General features: G+C 39.7%; 1 protein-coding gene across 11 annotated transcripts in view; it reads right to left on the bottom strand.

Moving 5' to 3' along the window:
• KIF16B (kinesin family member 16B) overlaps window positions 1–14,661 on the bottom strand; it is a 122,119-nt gene that overhangs the window by 13,965 nt on the left and 93,493 nt on the right. For all 11 annotated transcript variants that reach the window (XR_001553712.2, XR_004306516.1, XR_001553716.2 and 8 more), the window contains one exon: window positions 2,685–2,768. Coding sequence is in view for 4 of the 11 variants with exons in the window: in XM_015856735.2 (XP_015712221.1) it covers window positions 2,685–2,768 (84 nt within the window). In the remaining 7 variants the exon portion in view is untranslated. Of the gene's footprint in view, window positions 1–2,684; window positions 2,769–14,661 lie in introns of those variants that run through there.

Here is a 14,661-nt window from a genome sequence, read left to right as displayed (position 1 = left end):
AAGCCTGTTCAAAACATATAAATATTACCTAATGTAAAAGCTGAAAGAGGAGAGTAATTCCTTTGTTATCCACCACAGGGATGACAGCACTACTAATGATCTTACAACATGGAATATTTGTTCAGAACACCGTTAATAGACTGATATATTTGTCACGCTGTCACATGCTATCAGTCGATCAAATCAGCTTGGACCTTGGAGAAGAATACACATTTTTGTTGGCCTAGAAGTCGAGCTTTGCTTTAAAAATGCTGTATTAACTCACTAGCTCTTGCCTAATCATGTGAAACAATCAAATAAGCTTTTAAATGATATTATTACTGGAATAACATCACCTGTTCAGCAAATCAGGCTACGTTATGAGGTATGAAAGCCAAGTGTCTGAACACTAGCCATGTTTCTGCTCATTATTGAGGTTTGACTTTCCCACCTTCAGTCTGATTGAACTCCCACATGAGAAACATGCCCTGTTCAAAAGGCAAAGTCCCTCATAGAGGCAATCCATCCACTTTCTTCTTTCAGGTTAGCCCACTGACATATGCTCACGGTTCGTCGTGAGAAAGTAAAAGCAAGCATTTTAAATAGAAACAGTTCCCTGTGCCATGGTGCATTATCACACACTCTTTGTGTGCCAAATAGCTTCCCAGTATAATTCAAGATGTGCTTTGAGTCTGCAAAGATTTATATGATTTTGAAAACAACCACAATATAGGTGGTTTCTTCCACTGCTTTGCCAAGGAAGCTGCAGCTCCATTATCCGAAGCTCATCAGCTTTTGGTCTAAAGTGCAAAGCCAGAGCAGATCACTGCAAAAATAAACACACAGGGGATAAAATTAAGTACCAGGAACAGAGATCCAAACTTAAGACATTTTTGGCATCTTTGTGAACTGGCGAGAAGATCCTGGCATCAAATTCCTCATGGCAAGGATGGTAACATTTGGTTCCCTGTCCTCTTTATATAACTTTCTCTTGACCATTGGAGATCTTATGCTTCTTTAATACAGAAAGATTTGCCAGGATTACTGAGTGGCATGGCCCAGTGTACTACCTGGCATATGGCAAAACATATTCATGTAAATTATAATATTTACAGAATATACTGGTAATAAAGTTTTAAGGACACAATTTGGCTAAACTAGATACAGCTTAAAGCTAAAAACTAGCCACACTGACAGCTACAATTACTACATGATCATGATCAAAGCATCACTAGACACAGGAGATTCAGCACTCAGAAACACTACAAAGAAGTCGGTTAGCAAATCAATAGAAGGTCAGAAAGATTAAGGGATTAAATTTCTTACTGGTACAAAAATATGCAAATTGAGGACTGGACTGGAATGTGGCCATGCCTTTATGCCTATGGAGGACATGAAACAAAAAAAAAGATTACATTTTTGCACTATATGTAAGACAGACTCACATCCAAAGTCAACGGGGAGATGTTTTGTTTGTGGATCAAAGAGAAGGTGAAATACAGTGGGGGGAAAAGAAAAAATCAAGACATGCAAGAAAAGCTTCCAGTTGGAAGCAGTATACTTTTATGTTCAATTTTGTAAAGCTCTACTTAATACTATTTCAGCTCTACAAAGAAAGTAATACTTTATGACTTGAATGATCAAGTAATCCTCATGTGGATACAAAATAGTTGTGGACTGTATGCTTTAGTCTTTTGTTTCCTCCTCTTTCCTCAAACCCCATCTTCTGCTCTCAGGCTGCAACAAAGTGTACATTAGAATCATAGAATGGCCTGGGTTGAAAAGAACCTCAGAGATCACATGGTTTCAACCCTCCTGCAGTGGGCAGGGTCACGAACCACCAGACCAGGCTGCCCAGAGCTACATCCAGCCTGGCCTTGAATGCCCCCAGGGATGGGGCATCCACAGCCTCATTGGGCAACCTGTTCCAGTGTGTCACCACCCTCTGGGTGAAATACTTCCTCCTGATATCTAAACTAAACTTCCCTGTCTCAGTTTAAAACCATTCCTGCTTGTTCTATCACTATACACCCACGTAAATAGTTATTCGCCCTCCTGTTTATATGCTCCGTTCAAGTACTGGAAGGTAGTATAGAAATATAGAGACCCAAAGCTTTACAGGAGTCAAAACTGTGTCATCCACACAGCACTGCAGAACAAACAGAAAAAAAACCCCAAACCCCCACCCTCTGTCTACCCTGTGCTCCATAAAATTAAGCTTTCAAATGAATTCAAAGAAAAACACATTCCGAAGTGGAAATCAGAGATGCCTATATATTGCTTTCCTTCTGTCATGAGCTATGTGGTTATAGTAACTACGATAAAACAGTAAATCTTCAGATAACAAACTGCATTTCAAGTAGCAAGTTGTTGTTTGTTTTTTTTTTTAATCTTGTCTTGCATAGAGACCATCTGTCTACAGTGAACACTTACCTCATCCACAACCTTTCCCCCCTAAATAAACATACCTCCCATGAACATCTCTGAAGAGATGGCCTTTTCTTTTCTCCAGACTAGGATTTTTTAAAGCCTTGCTTCATTATTTCACAATCTACTGCTGCCATCTCCCGTGTTAAATGAAGCAGCAAGTAACTCTGTACTCACAGGTAGGCTATTTGTGATCATATGGGATCAGTTTCCGTTGGTCAAGCACACACTGCTCCACCTAAATACACCTCAAAAGGCCGTGAAGAAGATGCCATTACCTCTAAGTGACTCCGTCGCTCTGCAATCACACGTTCATCCTTGTTTCCAAAGAGCTTCTTGGGAGGGAATTCTAAAGTAGCAACCTAGAAGACATGAAAGGATGAATCGGCATTATAAATGACAAGCTAAAATGGGATAGTTCTCTTTAAACTACAAACTGGAAAGAAGAAAAAGCCAAACAGTCTTGAGCTATAGCACATGCTGCCAGCAAATATCCCACTATCCTTTTCTACTGACATTATGATCTGGTCTGTAACGCTGCTAAAATAACAACATATTTGGTCATACAAGAGAGACAGGAAGCAAATTTAGGAATTAGACGTCACATTTATAATTATTATTTTGGTTTTGCTACAGCAAATTGAATCTAACATTAGAATGCCTATCAAGAAGTAAGAAAGAACTCCTCAGGCTTCTTTGTATAAGATTGCACTCAGTCTCTTAAAAACAGTGGTCTCCAACTCACTGTTATTTAACCTGTTCCTCTGCTCTTTTAGATCATAAATGTAACATTCTTGCGTCTAAAAAGTCATCATGATGTTATGCTCTGGATGATAGTAATATCAGATTGCCAGCTGACTCCTGAGACCAACCTGAGGTATCTCTATGGAGCCATAAACTATAACAGTTTACTTCACGACAGGGATAGAGAAAGAACATGTACGTGCACGGTAATGGCAGCTATAATGATGCCAAGAGGTGCTGCCAGAGCTGCAACTCAACTGAGTTCAAACACATTCAAATGTATGTCCATAAAGGAAGGTGATAATGTTAATTTCTGAAGAGAGTCCACATAACCATGCAGAATTCTATTTACCACATTAAAAATGAAAAGAAGGAAGGAAAAGAACATCTAAAAAGTGCTGTTCAGATCTGTCCTTTTAGGAGTTCAACACAGAGCTGGTGAAAGCTCTGGTTTTCCATTTCTTTCTCATCCTGTACTGAAGCTACTCTAGTAAAGGACACAGCAAGAGAAGAGTATTCCTTTCTTGTATATCAGCAAACATAACATTTCAACAAATTCCAGACAGCTATTATTGGAAAACACGCTCACGACTCAAGAGGTGGTAACAAGCACCAATAAACTTAGTCTGCTAAACCATGGGAATGGTGCACAAGTCCTCTCCACGCAGTTCAAAATGTTTGCATTTTAAGGCAGCTCAATACAACTTCTTTCCAGCTCTCACTGCAGATAGAAATCTGCAACCTTACACCACTATTGCTAGAGTTGTCTTGCAGGCAGAACCCAAGGGTAAAAAATGCCTCATGCATGAATTCCCCGGGCCATATGATAATACTGAATTAATAAACAAGATGCATCATTTCTGGCATATATACGACTAGAGAATTTATCTGGTTACCGGGAGCTGTAGTACACTGAATTAAATGAGGAACCTCATTATTAACATTGAATGTAGCTATTCTTAAAAGACAGAGGAATCGTGCAATACAAATAATTTATCCCTACTCTCTGGTTGAACTCCGACATGGATAATTTTAACAAAGGATCTTCACATGAGCAGCATCAACTGATGTGGAGCATCTGAAGAGGCAGAAGAGGTGTCTGTTTTACATCAGATTTGTCAGCTGGACCCAATTATATTCCTCAAGTTTCTCCAACCATGTGTGCCTGCTTCTTCACATTGGCAGGACAAGCAGCATATGGCTAAATAGTATCCTATAATTACGTCCCTGGGACTTATTTTCATTGCATTACTTTCACCTTGACCTATACAGAAATGGGAGTGCTAACGTTTTCAAGGGGCTTCCCAATCCCACCCCTGCACAAATTATATTTTATTAAATTGTACTGAATCATGTAACTGCTAGAAACAAGCAAGATAAAACAGCTACTGCCAGAAACCCCACCTGGCCCTAGAGAGACTGTTTTTCAGTTTATTTCCTACTAAATATTTATTTATAGAATTTTAAAATAGTGTCTGTTAAGTAGAGGCAGATTTGCCCAAATGAAAAACAACATTATTGCTAACGCTTCCTCAGACAGACCCTATACAGTCAAAACAAAGCATTACATCTTTAACCAAGAATGATTAGTGAAGTTTGATTCTAAGAGATTTTGAAGGACTGATTCAACAAAACTTCAGGATGAGCAATGGTCTTCAAGGTGTCTTCAAAAGTTGTTAGCTTTCTGAATACATCACAGGAGAAAAACACTTAGTTTTATTCTCTAATAACAAGCAAACCTTGATAAACTCATTCAAAGCAAAGCAGCTGATCGCATAGCTTTAATATTGCACAGTTCCCACATCTTTGGATGCACAAATGTTTGAAACCAGAACAACTGAAGTTCATTATTGCAGTCATTAATTTAACATGTAAAAGAAACATCTCAGCCAACCTTGCTGTGAAGCATTGCAACTTACAACATGGACCTAAAAGAAAATCATAGCTTCATGGATGGACAACATCTTGTCCTGAGTATTTCAGGCTTGGAGAAGCTTATTTAACAAAAGGCTACATCCAGAACAGAATGCCACTGTGCCAAACTATACTAGGTGTATGTATGCATGTGTGTTGTGTTTGCAATACACGTTTACAGAGTATACGTATCTATGTACCTGGAAAGACCTTGCATTCTGCAGAGCATACGCAGCAAAAAAGCCTTAATTATCTACAGCAGTCACCATCTGTACAAGGCTGGATGCAGAAGGTGCACAGCCTCAGGTCTTCTGGAATAACTGAGTCCCTGCTTTGCTACTTTCTCAAGGTTCCTCTGGCTCCTCTCAGCCAAAGATGTGGCAGGTGTCCATCACACAAACAAAATGGGAAGCATTTCTGTCGCACAACAGATGACCTCCCAACCGCATGGTGTAAAACCTCCAGCTGTAGACTTCATCATCGTTTTGGCAACCTCGGAAGCCCTAAACAATTCCCATATCTCCTACTCCACTTCACGCCAGATATCCCATGAGATATGAAAGCAAACATGTTATCTACAATATACTGCTAACTTAATTTTCCTTGTTTGCCACTACAGCAGAAGCACTGTCAGACTGCAAAGTCAAATACCCATCAAAACAAACAGGAGATATCCAAAACTCTGCAAGCTCAAGTTTCAGGCTGCCCAAATGCTTAAAAAGACACCATAACACCAATTCCCAACCAGTTCACAGTCTGAAAATTACCTTTGCAACATTAGAACTAGAACTATTTACGCGGCAACATGAATTATTTATTCCTTTATGTGACTGTGTCACTTCATTGCTGGAGGAAGCTGATCCATTGTAGTATATTTATATAAAAATACAATATTAATATATTTACCTGGGATATATATATATACATACACATACACGCACACCATTCCTCTCTGCAACTAACTTACAACTGTAATACAAAGGGAAAACACTTTGCTGCATGTGTTCCAAAAATAAGAAGAGCGACTATAAAAATGTTATCATCTTCTCATAGTGCCTGCTCATTAAAAGAAAGAAAGAAAGAAAGCAGCAGTGATACAGTCAGCAGTGTTACAAAGACCTGAAGAAACAGCACAGTAGCTTCAGATGAAATTACCATTGCTACAGGTTAATACACACAGCACAGTGTGTCACTGAACCACGTTTGTTCTGATTGCTTAAATACGTAGGATATTTGCAGGTGTAGGTTTTGCACAGAGCTGTTTGCCTCAGCTCCAACACTAAAAAAGAATTTCACACTCACTCAGATTCAGAAGTATAAATTATTCTTTTAGAATTAAATGACTGTGTACCCTCTGGCTCAAAGGTACTTTGGAAGGGTCATACTTTGACTGAGAGATGAAGGGTTTGCAGTAATATAAGGCATAACGGGAGGACACTACAGATAGCAAGGCACATTATTCTGCTTTCCTGAAATTTCTACCGCATGCCCCTCCTCCTCTTCCAGTCCCCCTCCTCCTGCAGCAGCGGCAATGAGAGTGTTTGGCAGTCAGGCTTCTTTTTGGTTTGGATGTTTTGTCATTTTCTAGGGCCGCTGATGAGGTGATGCGTTTTCTGCCATGGGAAATTAACAGGCATATTCCCCAGCTTGACAGAAACAGTGAGCTAGAATGATTTCCTGAGAAGCTTCTGCATGTAGTGTTCAAGATTTCTAATTCTTATTTTGACTGCAGAATCATTTCCCTACCGTACTTAACCATAGCACCACGATGAAGCAAAATCCATCATATAGAAAGTAGTGTGCACGTGAATTTGTACACACACCATGGGCGAGAAAAGAACTGCCCTTAGACTCAAAATACAATAAAAGATAATCCTTCAAGTTAGTATAGAGCCACCTCAAGACTGCCTATCTGCACTCCTAATGTCTTTTTAGACACTGAACTTTTTACAGTTAATGATGTTTATCCTATCTAGCAATCGTTGCTAGGCAGTAGCAGGCTCAGGGAGAGGCAAACAGTCATTTGCAATTTATTCCCTAATTTCTTCATAATAAATAAAGGCCGTGTTTTATTTCTGGTCTCGTATTACTTGGGGTACATTACTTGCCTGTGTTTCAGCAACCTCATCTGTAACTAATGATACCCAGCTACCTAGAATATTTGTGAGATTAATATGATCACGTTTAGACAGCACCAGCTCCAATCCCCAGTGAAAGGGGCTCCAGATCAACTAAGTATTATCCTAGCAAACTGTAAACAGCTTACAGGATTCCTGCATTTCTATCCCATTTCAATCACGAGATTGGTTTTAGCTAGCTTATCAGCAGGCATTTAATACTGGGAAGTGCAGCTGGTAGAACAGCAAGCGCCCTTTCTTTATCTTACAGCTCCTTGACCTTCAGATTCACCCAAGGAGGCAAAACTTACACAAAAGCATTCCCTTTTAGTAAAACCATGAACCTTCATTGCCTTCAACTACTGAGCCACAAAAAGAGATGCAAATGTGGAGACTGGCCTTCTGGAAACCAAGAGTTTAACTTGAAGGCCTTGATACCTTAGTAGATTTTGCTTGGGACAGGAAGCACTCATTTCCTTTTCATCCTTTTTAGGATACATGACTCAGCATTTGAAGGGTATCCTCTACTTTCTATATTCATTTGGAACACGCTTCACTCACATTAATGGAAGTTTTCAAGGGACCTGCCAGATACAATTTAGTTTCAGGCTTTCGCAGTGGAAAGTAATATGTTAATATAAGTCTTGCAAAGTACCTCACGGATGATATTTCAATATGGAATGGACCAAAGTAAAACACCACATAATGCAGCCATGTAGGCTTGTCACTTCTGAAGTGTGAAATTGTTCAAAGCGTTACGCTGCCTAAACATTAAAAAAAAAAGGGGGGGGGACGGGGGACATTTTCCCACATCAAGCAAAAATCTACAGGATTTGAAATATCTCATTATTTCTGGTGGCTAAAATCTATGTTTTAGTGCCTACAATATGGTAAAAGATTTTTTCTAAGAAGAAAAACAGGGCAGACATTGATGGAGGCTGAGTCATCTTTAATCTTTCATCCCAAATTCTCTTTGTACTTCAGTGTTTTGATATATTTAAATGGGGGGGAAAGGGGAAAAAAGAAAATTAGGGAAATGCTAACTATTAAATTAAAAAGTCAGTCTTCTTTAACTCTCATGTTACTTTCACAACTCTCTATTTTCTCATTTTTCAAAGGACGTGTCTGACTTTTGATCCTTTGTACCAGAATTCTCTGTCACAGATGAGAAAAATCAAAGAGAAGAATGTGGCATTGGGTTTGCAGCCGGTGTGGTGGCTGCACCTGACTTGATTTTGCAGCAAGTAATGAAAGAAAAAACTGTCCTAGTTTCACTTTCTGAAGTTTAAACAAAGTAACTTAGGCCTCAACTTCTCAAGATGTACCAGACTTCCATAATCGAAAGAAACTGAGTTCTTAACTAGGAGCTTGTGCTAAATATTTAGGGATTTGACAACAAAATTGTTGGTGTTTTTTGGTGTTTTTTAAAGCACACCTTTCTTATTTTTATAGTAATTTCAACTGAAGTAAGCCATCTATTCTATGCAATTTTATAATAGAGCCTTAAGTAAAAGTAGAGCTAGCATTTAACGAACAGATTAAAGGTTATTTTCTATATGGGTTCCCATGGGATTATTTTCTGCATACTCAGTTTGTTTCTTATTTTTCTTTTCCAATTTCTCTCTTCTTTGTAGATCTTTCTCAACATGTTCTTTTCCACTTTGTAGCACATCTCTATCTTACTGGTATCTTTTTCTCTGTGCCTTACCTCATTCTTTTTTCTCTTATTCCAGTGTTCATTTGCTACATCCAATTTTCTGTTCCCAAAACTTTCTCTCTGCTCTCCACCAGAAGGGATGAGAGTTGTGAACACCTCAGAGGCAGGATATCAGAGCAACTACAGGTCAGCCACAGCTCTGAGGCTGCCCCAAGCCAGCCTTCTGACACAACAAACGCCCCAGGGAAGACCAAGTACCTTTTAAAAGGTACCAAAAGCTCAAGTAGCCAAGTGTAACAGATCTCCTAAGCTAAAAAAAAAACGTCAAGTGATCAGGGAACAGAATGAGGAAAAGCTTTTACACAACTATCTTCCTACCCAGAGGTCCCTGCAGAGAAGGCCCCACAGGAGATCCCCTACACTAGCCAAACACAGTTCTTCACCGGCTCTGCTCCAACTCTTCTTGCTCCCCAGGTCCTTGCAGTGTTTCTGAGACCCAAGGAGCTGGTCTAGGCTCATCCTTGCTGTCTATCAGCAAATCTGTTGGAGCTGCAGGTTTCCAGCTTCCTGTTCTCACCTACCCTTGCTGCTACAGCCTGCATTGTCTGGATCCCAGTCAATCATGCACAGAGGAATGAACGTCTCCCTCCTCCCTTGAAGAAATTCACCCTGAAATAACTCCCTCCTAAAATACACGATGGGCTCTAACTGGCTACAATTCCTTGCCTTTTTCCTACTTATTTCTCTGGAACATCACCAGTATAAAAGCGGGTAGCTCCTCTACATTATTCGCCTGCAATACTGCCATCTCTTCCACATTCACTAATATATGAGAATCTCTGCAGGATGTACAAGTTCCTACAACTCTGGCATCTCTAATTCTGGGTAGCTTTCTTGGCAATTTACACCCCCAGAAGTTCTAAGATCTTCCTGGCATCCTTTCCAGTTACCATCCTCAGAGCCAGTCTTCTCCAAAGAACATTTTAGCATCATCTGTCATTGAATTACACACACACAAAAAATCCAAGTCCCTGTGAACCTCTTTGCAATCTCCATCTGACAATGCGAAATTGCCAAGCAGGACTGGACACCAGAAGTTCCTTCTTTTGCATTTTGCTAACTGGGGTTCACTGTCTTTGTATCATACCCACCTCCCTACCAGACAATCATCTGTAATTATAAAAACTGTTAAAAGAGTTTGCATATCCAAATTCCTACTTTAAACAAAGCAGGTAGACCTAAATTCAATATGGTTTTTTGGGACTATGGTGAGATGTGGAGGCCACTGTTTATTACATTATTTTAACTCCATTTAGTCTGCCACCTGCTATTGAGAAAATCAAATTAAGTGCACCCAATGAAGTTATCTGGAATTACGGGGCTGTTTTTACTTTCCTTAAAGCAATTTTTAGACTAGTCAGAATAACAAAACACCAAAATAGAGCCATAAATGACACAGAATATAATATTTGACAGATTACTTCATCGTTTTGTTCATTATAAGCAGTACGATAGCATTTAAATACAGAACACCTATAACACTATAAAAATGACTGGTAGCGGATATATCAAAGTTCATGCAAACCTTTTGTGGTTCTATAAAACTCTGCAGTCTTCTCAAATTTTAATCTCTTAAGAAAACTGGAAAGCAATATAGCCAGGACATCTTTGTAAATACAAACTGCTACCTGCAGAGCTGAGAATTATTAACCAATGAAAGAGGGACAAAAATTGGCCCAGATGGCAAAGGGAATACATTAAGTTCTCTACGCAGGCTGTAGGAAGGCAAAATTAAGAGGGCAAGGGGATAGAACATACCAACCTAAAGGATACAGTTATCTCACATGCAAACCAGTCCAACTCAAATTAAAGGTAATTAAATATGCTGGTTAGGTTAAATAGTAAAATACCTCCCAGAATATGAAGTTAAACATACAAAAAAGGTAAGATGCTCTTGCAACTCTGGTTTTGCTCCCATTTAATCTGTCCCCTGCTCCAAGATAGAAACCTTTTGGGGTAATTTACTGCTGCCACATGACAAACCGTGCTCTAACACAACAGTACACACTGACCTAGAGAGTCCATGGGCAAGTTTAAAACACACTCTCAACTTTTTTTTTTGCCTCTGATCTTGCAAACTAAACATTTGTATGTGTTTCAGGTCACAGTGCCTGTTTTATTTCTTCAAAGAAATGGCAACAACTGCTAGGTTTGCAAGGTTACGTCTTCCAAGCTCAGCACATGGATCAATCTTCATAAACACACAGCACAAGTCTCGCTTCTCCAAAAGAAGAAAACAAGGAGTTTTATGGTGCACCATATAGGGTTTATTTACCTTTCAAAAATAATTTGGGACTTGATTCATTACCTCCCCATTGCGATTTATAGGAGCTTACAGGAGTGCCCTGGCACAGCAGGCACCACCTCTGCACTGGCCACAATACAGCCTTGCCCACCCCACACCATGTTCCTGTTGCTGTTGCACTGGCTCTTTGGACACTTGGGTGGCACACAGAGAAGTCCCGGTGCTATTTATCTCGTGCAACAGAAACAGTCCAGGTAGGAGAAGTCGCTGAAGCAGCTTTAACAGCTCTTCCAGAAGTGATTCGTTTGGTGCATACAAGCTCATCTCAGTGACATCTGGCAGCGTTTATGAAACATTCCCTTCTCGTGTGATCAGCTGATGCCATAAATTTCAGTCGCCCTTGCCTTTGAGAAATGCTAATAATGAAAACTCATCAAAGAGCAGCTATAATTTCTACTGCTGACTAGACGGATGCCTTCCTGACTACTCAAAATTAATGGGAGATCTCAGGGTCTTAAAGAACAGCTGTCACAGAGAAATATATCTGCAAACAAATATGTAGTACGCCGCTAAGTTTGATTTGTTATAGGTGTAAAGCAGCAACTCTCGCAACAAACAGGACTGATTACAAGGAGAAGTTAGCAAGCCTTCTGTGTCATTTAAAATGATAAAAAAACACAGAAAGAGTCATCTAAGTAGGCAAATGAGAAGTTTAAAAGGAACTATTGACTCCCTTTCCAACAGCAAGAGTGGTTTATAGCCGCATAGATTATACATACATTTTCACTTATGCCTAGTCTAACAGATACTATAAAACTAGCTGCTTTATCACAGAATTAAAAACCAGCTGCAAGGCTCACACAAATTACAGATTTCCCCCCACTATCAGTGCTGTCACTAGGTACAGCTTAAAATGACAAACTAATGTAACTAAACGCAATCAACCTAACAGATATGTTTTTAGGAATTTGGTTGGCAAAGCACTTTGAAAAAGCAGCTATGGGGACCAGGAAGACCAATGCTGCCATCAGTTTCACAAGCATTACCCTCCTGAGATCCTCCTGTCATGGAGCTGGGTGAGAATGTCTATTTGTTTCCAAGTAAAGTACAATTTATCCATCATGCACTGGAAAATAAATGCTTAGAAAGCAAAACCCTTGTATGTTCTGTACATACAGAAACTCAACAACACACTGGACTAAACGCCACGAAACTGAACTCACCACCATTATTTGTGTGGGCTGGCACACAGGGATATGTTTAACTTTTGCATGCATTTGGGTTGGTGATACCCAATGACTGACTGTAAGCTGATTTCTAGGAGAGTGTAACAATTCTGTACCCAGAAGGCACCACCTCACTGAGACAGCAGTGATGAGGCATACTATGCTCTGCACCCATAGAAAGGTGTGCTTTTTCATCTCACCAGAACCTGTATTATGGACGTGCCACCACAGATTTTGTCTTTTAAAGGAGATTCCATAGCTTCTCTTCCATCCTAATATTTCTGCCTGGTTCTGAAATATGCCCTACAGTAAACCAGTCTGCATCCTCTACATTCAGTTTTCTCCTCCTTGACATTTTCAATTTGTATCGGCAGCTCAGTATTTTTCTTGAGAGTCACAGCTTCCTTAGGTGTATTTTCATATTAAACCACAAGAGATTGTATTTTATTGATTTTTGTCATGCAGAGATGTCTAATAAATTTTACTGCTTGGGCTTTCTTGCTTTGGGCTTTTCAGTGGGATAGAAAATTTTCTTGTAAGATGGAGCCCTCTGCACGCTCTGTGCTGCAGACACAGATGGTAAAAAAGATCAGATTTTTTATTATTATTATCTACTAGCTTTACAGCAGTCAAGAAATTGTCCCAAGACCCTTAAAAGAAAATGCCATTGTGAACACACAACCAAAGGTGGCTCATTTAGAAACAAAGTGCGTTATCAGCTATACAAGTTCTAGAAATTTGTTTTCTTCCTTGCTCCTAAAGTCAACCCATTTTTAATTAAGAAACAGAACATTATTTTCACCACAGCAAGTCTGAAACCTCATTACCAGAAGAAGATAAACAAATATTTATAACAGACCCTTAGGTAAAAAGTGCCTCTTAATGGTTAGCATCATTATAATATTCATGTAGTGTTTTGTGCCTTTGTAGGTTTTTTGTTTCATTTTGAAAAGAAGAAATTCACCCTTTAAGCTTCCTAGTAAAGCATCATATATCAGAAGCAAGGGAATATTCACAACACATCATCCCAGCTACAGTCAGCATCCCCTGATATTTCCTTAGTTACTGATCCACCTCAGCAGGGCCCTGGACCGGGTCTGTTTGCTCACCTCCCTGGGAGATCACTGACCCTGCTCAGGTACCACTGGGCTGTGCCCCATCATCACTGAGGTTCCAGCCACCCCCAGATCCTGGGATGCCCTCCCTTGTGGATCAGCCCTGACCTCAAGGGCCAAGTGAAGGCCCTTCTCTCCCTGTAGAAAAGGCAAATAGGGTCCATGGAAGTAAGTATCTTTACATATCATAAGCATAAGTAACAACTTAATACTTCAGTATAAAACGTACCTCTATTTCAACTCTTTAAGAGCTCCCGGACAAACTGTAAGCCATGTTTATACTGGGACATGCAACATCTATTGTCAAATAGAGGGGAAAATGGTTTTTCAAGAGCTTTTACTTCTGTCAGAATACTTCAGCACTCTACAAATGATACTTCCATCAGTTGCCACCTGTATCTCAATCCCACTTAAACAATAAGTCATTAATTTGCTTAATACATCAAAATCAAAATAAACACGTATTATACTCTTAGTAAGCAGTACAACTTGCAACCTGCACTGACTTGTTCCCAGAGGCTTTAGATGAACAAAGTGAGGAGAATCTTGCAATATTATGCTAAAAACAAGCCACACAGAGAGTTGGAAGGGACCTCTGAAGGCAGACTAGTCCAACTCCCCTGCAATGCACAGGGGCAACACTGCTGTATCAGGACTAATCTGGTCTCACCTTGAAAGTCTCCAGGGATGGCACATCAACCACATCTCTAGGCAACATGTTCCACTGCCCCACCACCCACACTGTAAAAGATTTTTTCCTTCTATCTAACCTAAATCAATCTGTGCTTGAAGCCTTTTCCTCATGTTCTGTCATCACAGACCCTGCTAAAGGGTCTGTTCCCTTCTTTTCTGTAGCTCCGCTTTAGATACTGAGCCTCAAGAGAATCTTGGTATCGTCCTCCTGATCAGACAGTGATTTAAATTTATTGTAATAGCTTCACATCTGCAGCTGTGTCGGTAATATCATCTATACGTGCAAGGAAAGGAAATGTAACTGGCTGTATATTTGGAACCAGACAGTTTTTGCTACTGTCTACACTACTGGTTCAAATGTGACTTGGATATTTTGACAAAAATTGAAGTTACAGTTAGGATACATCATATCCTAAATCAAGTGAAGCCAAAAGGATTCTTCTTGAAAAACCCACTTAATCCATCAACATAACCCTGAAACACC

Source organism: Coturnix japonica, chromosome 3, assembly GCF_001577835.2.
Source record: "Coturnix japonica isolate 7356 chromosome 3, Coturnix japonica 2.1, whole genome shotgun sequence".
In the NCBI taxonomy this organism is placed as follows: domain Eukaryota; kingdom Metazoa; phylum Chordata; class Aves; order Galliformes; family Phasianidae; genus Coturnix; species Coturnix japonica.
This window is presented reverse-complemented; position numbering and strand designations above follow the sequence as displayed.